At 37.9% G+C, this 17,146-nt stretch overlaps 1 protein-coding gene across 1 annotated transcript in view; it reads right to left on the reverse strand.

The window, feature by feature from the left end:
- SND1 (staphylococcal nuclease and tudor domain containing 1) overlaps positions 1–17,146 on the reverse strand; it is a 458,234-nt gene that overhangs the window by 382,110 nt on the left and 58,978 nt on the right. Inside the window, exons 8-9 of the mRNA XM_012805151.2 lie at positions 16,046–16,152; positions 13,599–13,689 (exon numbers count right to left, since the gene is read on the reverse strand). Of these exons, the coding sequence (XP_012660605.1) occupies positions 13,599–13,689; positions 16,046–16,152 (198 nt within the window). The remainder of the gene's footprint in view (positions 1–13,598; positions 13,690–16,045; positions 16,153–17,146) is intronic.

A 17,146-nucleotide genomic window follows, 5' to 3' on the forward strand; every position in this document is an offset into this window, starting at 1 on the left:
TCCTACAAACCAAAGAGCCTCTGAATACCAACCAGCCAAATTACAAAAACATGTCATGAATGTACAACTTAAAAACTGCCTAGAAAGTATAACCAAAAATACAGATTCAGTAACTAAAAGGATGAAAAGAGTACATCATATTCCTGTTACCATCTAGACACATTAATGCCAGATAAAAATGCACATAGTAATAGAATCCCAGTAGTGGTATAGACAATTGACCAAAATAGAATCCAGCTAATTGTTTATCTATCATTCGAACTTCTGCATTTGGGCGAAGAAAAAAGTATTACAAAATGGATAACAGAACACTAAAGGTGAGGGGGTGAGGTTTCCATGATATGTGCTATTCTACTACTCTAACCTCAAACAAAAGAGAAGGAAAATATTCCACTAAGCCATATCAAGCAAAACAGCTAACATAACAAATCAATACAGCTCCTCCTTCAAAAAGATACCCAAAGGAAAAGAGAGTAATTGGCAAGCATCTTGAATGTACATGCCTCACGGTATTTCCAAAATCTATATGCAAGACAAGACCTATACCTTCTCTCAAACCAAAATTAACTTGTATTAAATTGTCAAAGGCCAAAAATGGATGGAAATTCCTACAATCAAGACATTAGAAATACTTAAGACATTCTCTGTACCCTAGTCATGCTGAAAGTATCATAGTGCTTCACCTTGATTACAAAACGTGAAGATCTAAGCAGACCCAGTGACAAGTTACTAGTATTCATCACTCCTTATAATACATTATCAGCAGCAGCAGCAAATGGATTCTTAGAGCTGTAAATTTTAGGCCCCAGCCTCAGACTCTCTGCTCAGCAGCTCCCTGATTAGAAACCTCCTCTTCAGGAACTGTGCACACTGCCGCTGCCAGCTAAGTGAGGTTCAGCATTCTGGTGAAGTGGGGGAGGTGAGGGCATGTGTGCGTGTCTGTGTGTGCGTGAGGCTTATGCTTTTTTATTCCTCTGTAAATTGTGCCATTACTGTCCAGAGAACAAGCAGCTCTTGAGCAGAGACACGGAATATGCAATAAAATACTGGTTATAGTCACGAACTATGCGGTAAGTAAAACGCAGAGTAGATTACTACCCAAAGCCTGCTCATCAGCACTGTTACAGACCATATTCTAACAGCGGTATTTCTTACAGTGCTTTTCAACAGGATAACTGTAGTATGCCCTCATTGCTCACTTTCTCTGTAAGCCCAGATTCTTTATCAAGCCAGCCCATGCATACTCACCATACCACATACCAAGAGAAAACCTGAGGCATAGGAGTAGAAATCTACACTGAAAAAGTTACCAACTAGACTCGAGATATGTGGACTCAGTCCAATTCCCTCCCCATTTCTTGAAGCCCAATTGTAAAAGGAAAAATGGCTTAATGATGACAAGGTATAGGCTAAGGGCTGCTGTAAGTCAAGAAAACTACAGAGTTCTGTGAGGGGCAAGGGACATTCATTCCTATCTCCACCCTTCTGCCCACTCCCTATCTACAGCTCGTCCATGGTACCCACTGGGTGTGAGAACTACTGCTGCTCTGCTTCTTAAAATTCTGCAGCACACATGAAACAAACAAAAAGCCTCTGAAGCTACACAGACTATCTGCACAGATCTCCAGACACAACAGCCAATAGGCCCAAGGCTGACAAAATTTTCAGTACCAGACAGAAACAAAAGGATCCCTAGGCCAAAAGGGAAGGAGATTCCTTCTACAGGCACCCATCAGGGAGCATCCTTTGATGAGGCCACTGGGAATTAGACACAACCACCCTTTCTCCTCTCTGAAATCATGACATCTGGCTGTTTTTTTGCTCCCTAAGGTCACATACTAGGTCTATTCTTCCCTATTCCCCAGAAAAGTACAGCTGCCACCCTTGCCCTCAACAAAAAATCCTAACAATATCCTGATGTGATACAAGCCCCTCTAGGGACCTAAGAACAATCACATGAAATACCAGAGTATACACTTTAAAAGGAATCATGCATTCAGACCAATTTCAACAAAGGGATATGGTACCATACACCTGACCGATACTTCTCAAAATTGTCAAAAGTCATCAAAAATAAGGAACGCCTGACAACTTGTCATTCCAAAAGGAACCTAAAGAGATATGGCAACTAAATGTAATCTGGAATGATAGAACAGAAAAAGGATATTAGGGAAAACTAAGTAAAGCTAAATAAAGTATGGACTTTAGCTAATGATCACGTATCACTATTGACATATTAATTATAACAAATGTACAATTCTCACACACAATATCAATAGGGGAACCTAGAGTGGGGGTTATGGGTAATGTGGGTACTCTGTACTATCTCCTTAATTTTTCTGTAAATCTAAAACTGTCTTGCCAGGTGCAATGGCTCAGGCCTGTAATCCTAGCACTCTGGGAGGCCAAGGTGGGTGGATTGCCTGAGCTCACAGGTTAGAGACCAGCATGAGCCAGAGCAAGACCTTATCTCTAATCATAGTCGGGCATTGTGGCAGGCACCTGTAGTCCCAACCACTTGGGAGGCTGAGGCAAGAGAATCGCTCATGCCCAAGAGTTTGAGGTTGCTGTGAGCTATGACGCTATATCCCTCTACAGAGGATGACAAAGTGACACTCTGTCTCAAAATAATAATAATAATAATAACTGTCCTAAAAAGTAAAGCCTATAACAATAATAACTTTAAAAACCAAGTAAATATTTTTGTTTTCTGGAGATAAGAGTCTTGCTTTGGCACCCAGGATGCAGTGCAGTAGCAGGTGTGATCACAGCTCAGTGCAGTGCACACTCACATGTCTGGGCTCAAGCAATCCTCCCACCTCAGCCTCCCAAATAGCTAGGACTACAGGTGTGCACTACCATGCCCAACTAATTTTTTTATTTTTTGTAGACACAAGATCTCACTATGTTGCCTGGGGTGGTCTCCAACTCCTGGTCTCAAGTGATGCTCCTGCCATGGCCTCTCAAAGTGCTGGACTTAAAAGCATGAGTCACTGTCCTTGGAATCCAGTGAATTTTTTTTTCAAGTATTTTCTGGCTGAAAAATAAATTTCCTATAATTCTAGCACTCTAGGAGGCTGAGGCGGGGGATTCCTTGAGTTCAGGAGTTCAAGACCAGCCTAAACTAGAGTGAGACTCTGTCTCTATAAAAATAGAATAATTAGCTGAGTGCTGTGGCAGGTGTCTGTAGTCCCAGCTACTCAGGCGGCTGAGAGAAAAGGATTGCTTGAAGCCCAGGAGTTTGAGGTTGCTATGAGCTATGATGCCACCCTACTGTAGCCTAGGGGCAACAGAGTGAGACTCTCCCTCAATAAAATAAAATAAAATACAATATTTTCTAATTCAATCATTTCTTTTTTCTTATCAACAAATTGGTTTGTTAACAAAACTGCAAATCAAGTCTTGACTTCTTTTTGGTATAGCAGAGGCCACCTTACTAGTCAGACATCTCTAGAACTCTCTTTTCACCTAAACGTCATAAAACAAGTAAAAGAAGTAACCTGTATTCTTTGGTTCTCTCTACATTACCACATGAGAGTACATGGATAAGTCCTGATATTACTCAAGATATTAGGAAGTATCTTTGCTTAAAAATCATGTCAGAGAGCCACTTCCATTTAACATAGTACTTGAAGTCCTAGCCAAAGCAATTAGGCGAGAAAAAGAAATAAATTCATCCAAATTGGAAAAGAAATAAAATTATCACTGTTCTCAGATGATATATATATAGGAACCCCTAAGGAGTCCAGAAAAACTGTTTGGATAAATAAATTCACAAAGTAATAGGAAACCAAGTCTATACACAAAGTGAGTTGCATTTCTATGAACTACAATGAATAATCCAAAAAAGAAAATTAAGAAAATGGCAGTGCCTGTAGCTCAGTGGGTAGGGCACCAGCCATGTACACTGAGGCTGGTGGGTTCGAACTCAGCCCAGGCCTAAACAACAATGACAACTGCAACAAAAAAATAGCCAGGCATTGTGGTAGGTGCCTGAAATCTCAGCTACTTGGGAGGCTCAGGCAAGAGACTTGCTTAAGCCCAGAAGTTGGAGGTTACTGTGAGCTGTGATGCTCCAGCACTCTACCCAGGGCAACAGCTTGAGACTCTGTCTCAAAAAAAGAAAAAAGAAAAGAAAATTAAGAAAACGACTTCCTTTTCATGACATCAAAAATAACAAAATACTTAGGAATGAACTTAATCAAAGGAGTGAAAAACTTGTCAAATAAAAACTATAAATCCTTGACAAAAAAATTAAAGATGGCATAAATAAATGAAAACATCTTGTGATCATGGCTTGAAAGATTTAATATTGTCAAAATGTCAATACTACCTAAAGCAATTTACAGATTTAATGCAAACCCTATCAAAATCCCAAAGACAATTTTTGCAGAAAGAGACCAACCCATAGAAAAGTTCACACGGGATCTCAAGGAACCCTGATTAGTCGTAACAATCTGGAAAACGGATAAAGGATTCACTTCTTGATTTCAAAACTTATTAAAAAGCTACTGTAACCAACACCATATGGTCCTAGCAGAAAGACAGACATACAGGCCATTATAATAGAATAGAATCAGGCAGTGCCTGTGGCTAAGGGAGTAGTGCACTAGTCCCATATACTGAGGGTGGCAGGTTCGAACCTGGCCCTGGCCAAAATTGCAACAACAACAAAAAAGAAATAGAATAGAATCCAGAAATAAATAAACTCATATATATCTGGTCAACTGATATTTGAAAAGGAGGTCAAGACCATTCAATGGGTAAATAACAGTCTTCAACAAATGGTGCTGAGAAAACTAGATATCCACAAGCAAAAGAACAAAGTTGGACTCTTAACTAACACCATAAACAAAAATGAACTCAAATGGATTCATGACTTAAATATAAAAATTAAAACTATAAAACTCTTAGAAGAAAACACAGGGCAAAAATTTTACAACACTGGATTTGACAATGATTTCTCAAGTATGACACTAAAGGTAGAGGCAACAAAAGAAAAAATAGATACAATTAGATTTTACAAAAATTTTAAAATTGTGTGCATCCAAAACACTATCAACAGAGTAAAATGCAATCCACAAAATGGGGGAAAATATTTTTCAAATCTATATCTGATAAGGGGTTATTATCCAAAATATATAGAGAATTACTAAAACTTAACAACAACAAAAAATTACCAATCTGATTCAAAAATGGGCAAAGGATTTAAGTGGACCTTTCTCCAAAGAAAATATACAGATAGTCAATAAGCACATAAAAAGATGTTCAACATCACATATTTAAGGAAATGCAAACCAAAAATACAATGGAATACCATCTCCACACCCACTGGGATGACTACTATCAAAAAGAAATATACACAAAAATAGCAGAAAATAACAAATGTTAGCAAGAATGTACAGACATTATAACCCTTGTGCACTATAGGTGGGGATATAAAATGGTATAGTATAGCCGTTCCTCAAAAAATAACAATTATTGGCTCCGTGCCCATAGCACAGTGGTTATAGCAATGGCCACATACATGGAAGGTGGTGGGTTCAAGGCCCAGGCCAGCAAAACAACAACAACAACAGCAACAAAAAATAGCCGGGCGTTGTGGCAGGTACCTGTAGTCCCAGCTACTCGGGAGGCTGAGGCAAGAGAATCGCTTGAGCCCAAAAATTTGAGGTTGATATGAGCTATGACGTCACAGCACTCTATCAACAGCAGCATAGTGAGACTCTGTCTCAAAAAACAAAAAAAAATTACCATATGATCCAGTAATTCTACTTCTAGGTACAAACTCAAAAGAATTAAAAATAGAATCTCAGAGATATTTGTATATCCATGTTCATGGCAGCACTGTTCCCATCAATGGAACATACACATAAGGGAACATTATTCAGCCTTAAAAAGGAAATTCTGACACATCCTACAACATGAATGAACCCTGAGGACATCATGCTAAGGAAATAAGACAGTCACAAAAAGACAAATTCTACTGATATCAGTTACTCTTAAGGCAGAAAGCAAAATGGCAGTTACCAGGGGCTACAGGGGAGGGGGGTGGAGGGAGAAGAGAATGAATTACTGTTTGTTACAGTTTCATTTTTGTAAGATAATGAGTTCTAAAAATGGATGGTTACAGAACAATTTGCATATGCTTAACACCACTGAACTGTACACCTACAAATGGTTAAAATAGTAAGTTTTATGTTGCGCGAACTTTACCACAATAAAAAAAAAATGGGAAGAAAGTACCTCAGAGACATAATGAACTCCATCTAGAGCTGTGATAGACAAAATGATCAGGGCAAAACCATACGCATTCTAAAATCCACTGTATCCACGTTTGCTTATAAACATTGATCTCCAAAACTGGACATGCCAGTTAACCACTTAGGGTCCCCAGACCAAAGTCTTACAGGCGTCCTCAAACTACGGCCCGCAGGCCACATGCAGCCCGCCTAGGACATTTATCGGGCCCACCGGGTGTTTTTGCCACTGCTGCCTGTCCTGCTTATAGCAGCCGACTCATCCCAGGGCCTGCAGTCCGGCCCTCCAACAGTCTGAGGGACAGTGAACTGGGCCCCTGTTTAAAAAGCTTGAGGACCCCTGTCTTAGAAGGTAAACTCCTTGAAGGCAGGCACTACTTCCATTTCTTTTATATCTTCTCAAAGATAGTTCACAGGGCTCTGTTTAAGCTATCTGAGAGTTACAGAGAATCAAGCAAGGGGCCTCCAAGGAGGCAGGACAGTGAGAAGACACCTCTTGAGGACATGCTTCTAACCCAGCCCTCCTCCCTGCTCTAACAGTGTTATTCAGGTCCGTGAAATCTGCAATGCCCGTGGATCCAGCAGCAGGAACAGGGAAGCTAAGCCACGTGCTCAGGGGACCATATGGCTACAAACAGCACAGATCAGCTAAAACGCCACAGGGAAGGAAGGGAGGGAACTGGCAGGCCACGACAGGCACAAAAGTCTCAGGCAGGCTCTGCTAATCGGTGTGAAGTGAACATGCTTCTCTGCTAACCTGGAGAGACAGAGAGCCCTCCCCTGCATTTCATTCCTTAAGAAGTAAAACTGCTTAAGCAGACAACAGAAACCAGTCTTTCATAAGGCCACTTGTATGCAGAGAATACTTTGTTGAGTTTCATATTTCTTAGGAGTAAGCCTCTTGGCAAACACTGATCTACAGCTTTGCATCACTTCTAGAAATCAGTGATAGGACCCCAGAGGTATCCAGTTAAAAAGGCCAAAGATTATCCTATGCATTCTCTTTTCTGACTATTTTAGCTATGTCTTATACAATTAATTCCTAAAAAAAAACCCAGGGAGACTGCTGAAGAGAGAATCACTATTTGTTAAGGCCTTACAATCACATGATTTTTAGAGCAGAATGGCTCAGCAAAGGTGTAGGGCTTTCAGACTACAAGTGTGAGGACTTGAGTACCTTACAACATTTTTTTGGTTTCCTTGAAAAAGTTGCTTGGCATTAACAGACTCTTTAAATTGAGTAAAATGACAACCCTATAGTTGGGTTCTAGGTTACAAAAACTAATGCACATAAATTTTCTTTTTAAATTTAATGCTGATATATACTATTCTACAACAGAGACTGGTAAACCATGTGGTCCAAGAGCCATCCAACTAGCTTCATATTGTTAAGTTGTTATATTGGAATACTGCCACACTCATTCATTTACATAGTGTCTGTTTTCTGTTGTCTGTCTGAACCATGGCAGGGTTCAGTAGTTACAACACAGACTATTATGGGCCATAAAGCCTAAAATAATTATTATGCAGTTCTTTAAGAAAAAGCTGGCCAATACCTATACTAGAACATATTACAGAATAACATACTTAGGAGTATATACCAGTTAATATTTATGAAGAGCTAAATGATCCAAATCATTTCTAAGGAAATAACTGCCATTTACTTGGAGATTTAATCCTATTTTCTAAATAACGAAAAAAATCAACTATATGAATATCAACCTATTAGGGACTGGTTAATCAAATTATGCTGCAGCCTTATGATGGGATATTACGCATCAATTAAAGAAGTAAACCAAAACATTTATTTTGATTCCCTTTCTAAAAACCCCTAGACACACAAAAAGCAATCTATCTATCTTACTTATCCATCTATCTACATAAGCCCCCAAAGAGAAAGATAATGGAAGAGAAGAACACTGCAACACAGCTTTGGAAGCTAGTAAAGCAGATGGATGAGTAGTACCTGATGCCACTGACTCACAAAAGCAAAATTCTTTGCTAGTGATGAGAAAACACAATAGCCAATCTGCTTTATACTGCAGAATCCCGCTCCACTCCCCAGCTTGCCAAAAGACTCAGAAACTGTTAAATCAAGCATTTTAACTGGGAATGAAAATGTGACGAAAAATTAGGATTGGTTTCAAATCTTTATAAGCAGCAGATACAGGTTCATTGCTTCTAACCCAGTGTTTTAATAGCTCATTCTTAAATAAGAGATTAGCAAATATTGGAGGAAAGTCCCTAATATGACAACTAAGTAACCAAAATAACCAAAGGGGGAGGAGGGAAAGATGTGGGTAGGGGAAGAGGGCCTCGAAGAACACAAAGGTATGCGGGTAAAAGAAAACTTAAGGGCCAGGCGTGGTGGCTTAGACCCGTAATTCTAGCACTCTGGAAGGCCAAGGCAGGATGATTTCTTGAACTCAGGAGTTAAGAGACCAGCCTGAACAAGAGCAAGACACTGTCTCTACTAAAAACAAAAACAAGCTGGGCATCATGGCGAGTGCTTATAGTACCCGCTACTCAGGAGGCTGAGGCAGGAAGATCACTGGAACCCAGAGTTTGAAGTTGCTATGTGCTAGGCTGACATCATGGCACTCTAGCTTGGCCAACAGAGTGAGACTCTATCTCATAAAATCTTAAAATAATTGCTCAGACTCGCTTGGCGCCCACAGCTCAGTGACTAGCGTGCCAACCACACACACAGAAGCTGGCGGGTTCTAGCCCGGCCTGGGTCAGCTAAACAACAATAATAACTGCAACCAAAAAATAGCCGGGTAGTGTGGTGGGCGCCTGTAGTTCTAACTACTCGGGAGGCTGAGGCAAGAAAATTGCTTAAGCCCAAGAGTTTGAGGTTGCTGTGGACTGTGATGCTAAGGCACTCTACCAAGGGCAACATAGTGAGACTCTGTCCCCACCCCCAAAAAAAAGAAAAAGGAAAAAGAAATTGCTCAGAGAGCTAAAAGATGATATTCACTTCTGAAATAAGTACTGAAAAAGTAATTTAAAAATTACTTTTTAAAACAGTAGTAATAAAAGAGAAATATCCAGAGAATCAAAAAAAAAAAAAAAAGAGCTCTTTAGAAGTTAAAACAATATCACATCAAGGAAACAGCAGAAAGATAAATATAAAGAAATCCAAAAGAATAGAAGATGAAATAGAAAATAGAAGGAAAACTTTGGAAGACCAGCCCACAAAGCCCAACATCCAAATATAAGAGTTCTATGGGGGCAGGACACAATTATAAGAGGGAATTTACCTAACAAATGCAATCAATATAACCTAATTCTTTAGGTTACAAAATGAATCCCAAACAATAAAACACACACACACACACACACACACACACACACAAAACAAATGTAAGAGCTCTAGAAAGAATAAAACAGAACAACTAGATAGTTCCGGGGGGAAGGGGTTCCCAGAACTAAAAAACTAAATATTGAGGCACAATATACTCATGTATGGATAAGCAAAGCATATCACTATTACATATCAAACACCAAGATCAGAATGAAGAAACCATACACGTATAAGAATGTGATATCATAGTGTTTTCAGACCCCTAAAAAAACAAGAAAATAAAACAACAAAAAAAAAACTTCTGATAGCTGACAGTTGAAGGAATACTTTAACAATTCTGATGGACAATGACTTCTAAAATCAAATTCTGTATCCAGCTAAACTATCAAGGGTAAGCAGAGAATGAACATCAAAGTTCTCAGAAAATTTACCTCCCAGGCACTCTTCTGCAATGAAGTTAAGAGAATATGTGCCAACAAAATGAAGTTATAAATCATAAAGAAAAAGTCATAGGATCCAGTAAGTGTATTTCCAATCCAAAAGTAGGGCAAAGAAACTCCCTCAGGATAATGGTGAAGAAAAACTAAGATGACAGGTCTAGAACTGACAAAAAGAGTAACTAGTACAGACTGATGAAGGCCACAGGTTCCAAAAAAGTATTATTGAAGATCAATTAAAAGACTGAATAAGTCTCCTCTTGAGAGGAGAATTAGACAGACAGTTTGAAGGTTGAATTAAAAATATTTTTTAACATTAATGGCAACAATTACTAACTATAGAGGAAAAAGTTTGTAAGGGAAATTAAAAGTAGTTGTAGTATGCTACATAGCACAGCATAACTTAACCAAATTATGATATAATCATATTAGAAAGACTGAGCATGTGTGCGTGCCCAAATGAGTATGTGCGTGTTGAGAAAAAAAAATAAATCCTCCTCTTCCGCTGTATGAAGAAAAGGAGCTATGCCTAAAACTAAAAAATTAATAGCCATATAAACATTTTATTCAGAGATATGAATTAGCCAAGAATTAAAGTGGCTGCTTTAAAGGAGAAGGAAACTGAACTGTTACCTTTTTTAATAAGCTTATAGAAATTTTTAAATTTCTCTGTATTAAAAATAAAAACTTTCAAACTTAAAAATTATACATAAAAGGATACAAATTGGTACTATTCAAAATGGCTGCCAGTCTGCAATAAGATAAGGAACTTGCACCTAGAACATTAATCAACTACATCACTAAGAACATTGCTGACAGGTTTTTTTGTTTTGGGGGTAAGTTTTTCTTGATAAAGGAAGCAATGCCTTAATTTACAATGTGACCCAAGCACCCCGTGTCTTATCCATGCACTTTAAGTAGGAACAGTATAGATAGATCACAGATCATCATACTTTTAGATAAAAGGTCAGACAGAAAGTATTTTGGGCTTTGCAGGCTATCTGTTCTCTCAACTACTCAACCCTGCCATTATAGCGTAAAAACAGCCAGAGACAAATAGGTAACAGATACACATGGCTATGTTCCAATTTACTTGCAATAATAAAATTTAATTTCACATAATTTTCACATGCCACAAAATATTTTGTATCAATACAAAACCGACTTTTTAAGGTAAAATCCACAGGCCATACAAAAAGAAGTGCTAAGCGGGCTTTGGCCTATGGGCCATAGTTTGTCAACCTTGAGATAAACAGTATGATCAACTCAGTCTTAAGGGAAAAAAAAAAAAAAAGCTATGTCACAGTGTTTCGTATGTATATACTAGTTTGAGTATTTTTGCTTATCTTTTTTATGCTTTTTTTCTTATTTTAAAAGCAAATATAATGCTGAAGAATTTTTAAAACTCAAGAAGTTTTAAAACCCCTTACCTACCCGTTTTTCTCTCTACCCTCGGAGTAGGCCTATGTCCAAATGAGCTAAATTTATGTTTCAGGTTCTACAGGAGACTGGTTATTCCTCATAATTCTTAATTAGATGGTTTCTAGAGGCAATCTCCTCTACTTTGGCATTGTAATGAATAAAACTTCATTGTAATAATAAAAGCCTCACTTTGTTACTTAAAAAAGTCCTAGAATCCTTAATTTTAAAAAACAGAAAAAAAGCTCCTATAGACAGTTCTCCCTTTTAGTTACCAATTAAGTCATATTTAAGATAAATGTGAAGCTATTGGCTCAATTATCTAAATCCTTTGAATTTCATTCTTCTGTAATGCTTAGTTCCCTAAGCAGCAAAGGCCCACAATTCTGCAAAATAGTGTAGGTTTTTCTACAAACTCAGTTTTGAAATAGTGTAGGTTTTTCTACAAACTCAGTTTTGACTAAGGAGGGGCTGGTAAGGACAGGGTAAAGATCCCCACAAGCCTCATCTTCACCATTAATCTCAAAGACCCTCTAAACCAGTGGTTCTCAACCTGTGGGTCGTGACCCACAGGAACTGTATTAAAGGGCTGAAACATTAAAAAGGTTGAGAACCACTGCTCTAAAGATGGTAAATACCAGAAGGTCTGCCTCCCTTCTTGAGTGAACAATTATCCTTTCATTGTGTAGCTACAATCTTACAACAAAACATTCTAACAGGAAGCATGAGTACAGCATAAGTGAGTTCCAAATAGGTAGAGCAACCCAAGACTAAGTTTCTGTATTAGTACACTCCTCACACAGAAAGAAGTGGAGGTCCATTTTGGCCAGCATCAAGACCTGGAAGATGCAAGGGACCAGGAACAACTCCCATTCCTGTCCACTGAAAGAGGTGATTGTGGCTTACAGCTGCCTGGATACCACCTACTAAAAGAGGGAAATAGGCCACCTACCCATTCTGTGACCCATTGCTTTAAACATCATAAAAAAGAAACTAAAGAAATCAAGCCAGTCCCTCAGAGAATTTGCTAAGATAAACAGCCTCAGGATTTTTCAGGCTGACACTGCCACCTAGTGGCTTTCCAACTTAAACTCAGGCTTAGCAGACAGAAAATAGCCATCTCCCAATCCAAGAATATGAACACTTAACCACTTTCAGTACCCATAAAGACAAAACTTCCAAAATCTCTTAGCAAAAGTAAAAATGGGATGGAAAACATTACAGCATTTTGGAAAGAAATGGAGAACATGATGACCATTCAAGTTACTAAAACCTGCAATTAAGAAAAAAAAATTATTATAGCCCTGCAGATACAAGGAATCTATTTCATAATAGCTCTAGTTCCCTTCAAAGCAATCTATCCCAAGACACATCAATGGAGAACTCTCAGAAACAAAACAAAGCCACAAAAGCTCCAGAACACAAAGAAGGGAAACTTGAAGTCAACAGATGCTCCTTAATTTATAATATACCTCCTTATTAATAAGCCCATCCATCACAATTTGAAAATATTTCAAGTAGAAATACATTTAATACACATTTATAATTTCTACATTTACTAAATGTAGAAATACATTTAATAACTACTTCTATTTAATACACTCTATTTAACACCATAGCTTAGCCTAACCTACCTTAAATGTGTTTAGAATGTATATAAGCCTATATTTAGACAAAATAATCTAACACAAAGCCTATTAAATAATAAAGTATTGAATATCTCATGTAATTTACTGAATACTGCACTAAAAGTGAAAAACTGAATGGTTGTATGGGTACTCAAAGTATAGTTTCTCCTAAAAATAGTATTACTCTCACACCACTATAAAGTCAAAAAAATTGTTAAATCGAAATCACCTTAAGTCAAGGATTGGCTGTACTTAGGCACAGAAAATCTTACAGAATGCCATTTGCTAAGCATATAAAAAAAGAACTCCTAAAATATGAGAGATATTTCAAGCTAGCTAACTAGAAAGCCCAAAGTTCTTATGGTTTCTAAGCCCCTTAAAATAAACAAACAAACATACACATATACACACACACACACACACTCCCACCCCATTGGCTTGCCTTGAAATATTCAAGAGCTGCAGCATTTCTAATTGTTCAAATCCTTGTATTATCACTTCTCTAGAAATGTCCACTATGTATATCAAGATGCTGAGAATGACTCACCTTGGCAACAAACTGCTTGTCCTTTTGGTCCAAATTAGCAGTGGGAGCCACATAGTCTCTCCATATTCTCAGCCTGCGCTCCTTAGCAAACCTAGCAACAAAGAAAGGATGCAAGATCATTCAGACAGACTATGTTAGCTAATGAAATCCACCACCACCAAGGGAGCACACAACTAATGCAGAATCCTTCCCTTCCCTATAGACACAACCAGGAGAAAGACCAAAAGTCAAACCAGAACAAAGAGTGATAGCAAAAGAAAATATCCACAAGGTATATGTACCATAAACCCATGACTAGAAGACTGGTCCAGGTGTGTGATTTTTTGAGCTGGGATGGTACAAGTCTACCTTGACAATTAATTCTTTGGTTTATCCAGTATTTTCTCAGTGGCTACTAGAAACTTTCAGTTAACAAATACAGAGCAACTGCTTTCTTAAATGGGACACACACGTAAGCAAACTTTTAGAAGCATGGGCCTGCTCAATTTCTATTTGAGTTATAAAATGTTATCAAACAAATTCTGTTTAGAGCAAAATGTCACCAATTTTAGTGCATCTACCTAAAGAATAGTTGAAAAATGGATAAAATTCCTATAGAATTTACTGACAAGAGTTGAAAAACCATGTAGCCAAAACTTTATTTTGAAGTAGTAAGCTTAGTAGATAATTTCTGAGTCAGTCTAAGAATGGGAAAAGGAATATGCACAAAGATTTGAAAAAAAACATCAATGAACAGCTGTCTTCAAAACTACTTACAAATAAGTGTATACATGTGCAGTGAAAAGGAACTATTATTTCTGAAAATAGAATTGCAATCTTTTGCACTAAATGAGAAAAATACAAAGGATGTAGTAGCTGTAAAAGCACATTAATTCAGTACAGGGAATACAATCTTACCTATAACACAAATAGCTCAAATGCAGCATGCAAGCAGCAGACAAGTAATCGCATATTATAGAAATAAGATTTGCATTCCCTGGTCTGTAGCCTATTTTTTAATGATGAGCACTCTGCAAAAAGTCTATAAAATCTCCTAAAGATGTTATAAAACATGTAGATATTACTTTCATTGTATTCACTTTTATTTAAAAAGAGGCAGGAACTTAATGCAAAAAAAAATTGCATCAACCAAAAGTATAATTTAGACTACTTAACAAGATTTTTTGCACCATACAAAAGAAATTGAGCATCACAGAATTATGAGAAGTATTTGAAATACTGTACTTGAGAAGGGTATTGTATCTTTCTAATTTAAGTGAAGAATAACATAAAAACAAACAAAAAAAATTTAAGTAATCGCTATTTTTTTCATCAGACAATGTACATTTTTGTTCAATGTGCCATATGAAATGAGCCAGATTAAAATCTAATTTTAAAAAACCTTGCAAATATTTCTGCTTACAGGTACAGAAAGATATAAAAGACCTAAGAAAGGGAATGAATACTATAGTTATTCAATTCATGCTGTTGCACATCTCTTTGCTATACGTCTCAATGGCAAAAATGTAGTTATCAAGACCATAATAATTTTAAGATTCTGAAATAAGCCATACAACAGGACTTGAGAGCAGACCATAGTCACTGACTGTTTTAGCTTAAATGTACCCTGTGAGGTGGTGATTCAGACTTTCCTCAGCATCATTTCCATTCATTTACTCTTACTAGCTGCTTTATTTTCTTCTATTTACCCTTCAAATGGAACAAGTTCACCAACCTACCCCTTCAAGTGGAACAAATTCACCTACATCTACTTGACCTTGACACTGCAATGGCCACCAATTTTTAGAATTTCCACACACGGTTTTCTGGAAATTATTTAGTTCTACATCTGCTTTAATCATAGGCACTAAGCCAAAAACATGACAAAGGCACCTCAGAGTTGTATTAGCACTTATAATTTAAAAAATACTTTTTTTTTTTTGGCTGGGGCTGGGTTTGAACCCACCACCTCTATCATATGGGACCGGTACCCTACTCCTTTGAGCCACAGCGCCTCCCCTAAAAAATACTTTTAAATAAAACTGAGCAGTAAGCTTCATTAAGATCAAATAGTCCTGGTCTAGGACCCACAGGTTCTATCTTTGCATCATACCCTGACTCTAGCCTTTTTCATTCATCTTCATCAAATGAGCCTCAAGTTTATTCATTCCAAATGCCTAAAACCCAGAATATAAAAAAGAGGCTCAGGAAAAAGTGACCTAAAAACATTTAAATAGCAGATCAAGTGAAGAATAATGTCTAAGTGAAAAACCTAAGCTCTTACTATCCAGCATTGAATTAGATTGAACCTAAAGACTGACGTTTAAGTCACTCCTCTATGAGGAATTCCCCTATCCCTTTACTGAAACAAAATGGACGCTGACATACAGGGAGAGAGATCACTAGGTTTCCTTCTCTAAAGATACTTAATAAGATACTGGCTCTAAGGACTCCCTGATGGACCTTACCTCTCAGCCGCCCTCAACTTGTCTGCACCCCGAGTGTAAACTGCAATCGACCAATCCACACAGCGTGCAAAACCTTCCTTCAGGAGGAGCTCTGTGATGTTGCCATTCTGAAAAGCAAAGCCCAAGAGAAGGCAAGCACAGATTAGATTCTGTCACAAGAGAATCCATTCTCTAGACTTCTGACAAAATTAACATTGCCCCAATCTATTCTGCAGTTTGTGATTGTTTTTAAAGTAGTTTCTCTCATTAGGAAACCATCCCCAAGATGGGAAACACGACTCTGAGACTCCTCTCAACAAACAGCCGTAGCTTCATAACCCCACAACACACAGCATGGTAATTCTACTTAATAGAAGTAGGATAAATGCTAGTGGCATTGAATGGAATTGACATTTCAATAGCTCTTCTTGTGGGCAGAGGAGGATGTTAATCTTTAGCAGAGATTATACCTTATTCTTCCCTCCCCGAAAATCAGCACTTCCTCCCCTTTTCATAAGGGGAGAGCCGAAGAACAGGCTGAGTAGGGAATAAAAGAAGCTACATTTTGCTCAGTGAATTACAATTCACATTCTACAGTGACACAGAGCCATCTGGCAGGGCACAGCCAGACATTCAGTACTTCAGAAGAAACAGACATGACCTTGGCACGCTCCAAACCGAGCCTCACAGCCTTCCACAACTGCCACCATGAAAGAATTATCTAGCCAAAGAATAAGTAGTAGTAGTTTAACCGTATTGGACATAGGTTACAATAATGGAAATCCATTCAAACTTAGGTGTTAAGAAACAAGGTCATTTCATGTTTAAGAATAAACTCATCTAACAAAGTGTACAATAGGGTAAAACTCCCAAACAGAACTACAAGAACATAAAAAGCCTATTTCCTGCTACAAGCAGAGGTAAGAGGCAACTAGATAAAGACTGGAATACACAAAATAATCAATTTTTCCACACAATTGTTTCCTCCTCGTGGGTCTACCAATACTCCAGAAAACTGACTTCTTGACCTGCATACAAACCTCACTAATTCTATTTTATACATTTCAGTTTTACTTCTAAATGTGGCAGTGTCCAGCCTTTCCTGTTGGCATCCTCTAGGAC

This window comes from Otolemur garnettii, unplaced genomic scaffold (assembly GCF_000181295.1).
Source record: "Otolemur garnettii isolate 467f Iridium unplaced genomic scaffold, OtoGar3 scaffold00037, whole genome shotgun sequence".
Taxonomy (NCBI): Eukaryota; Metazoa; Chordata; class Mammalia; order Primates; family Galagidae; genus Otolemur; species Otolemur garnettii.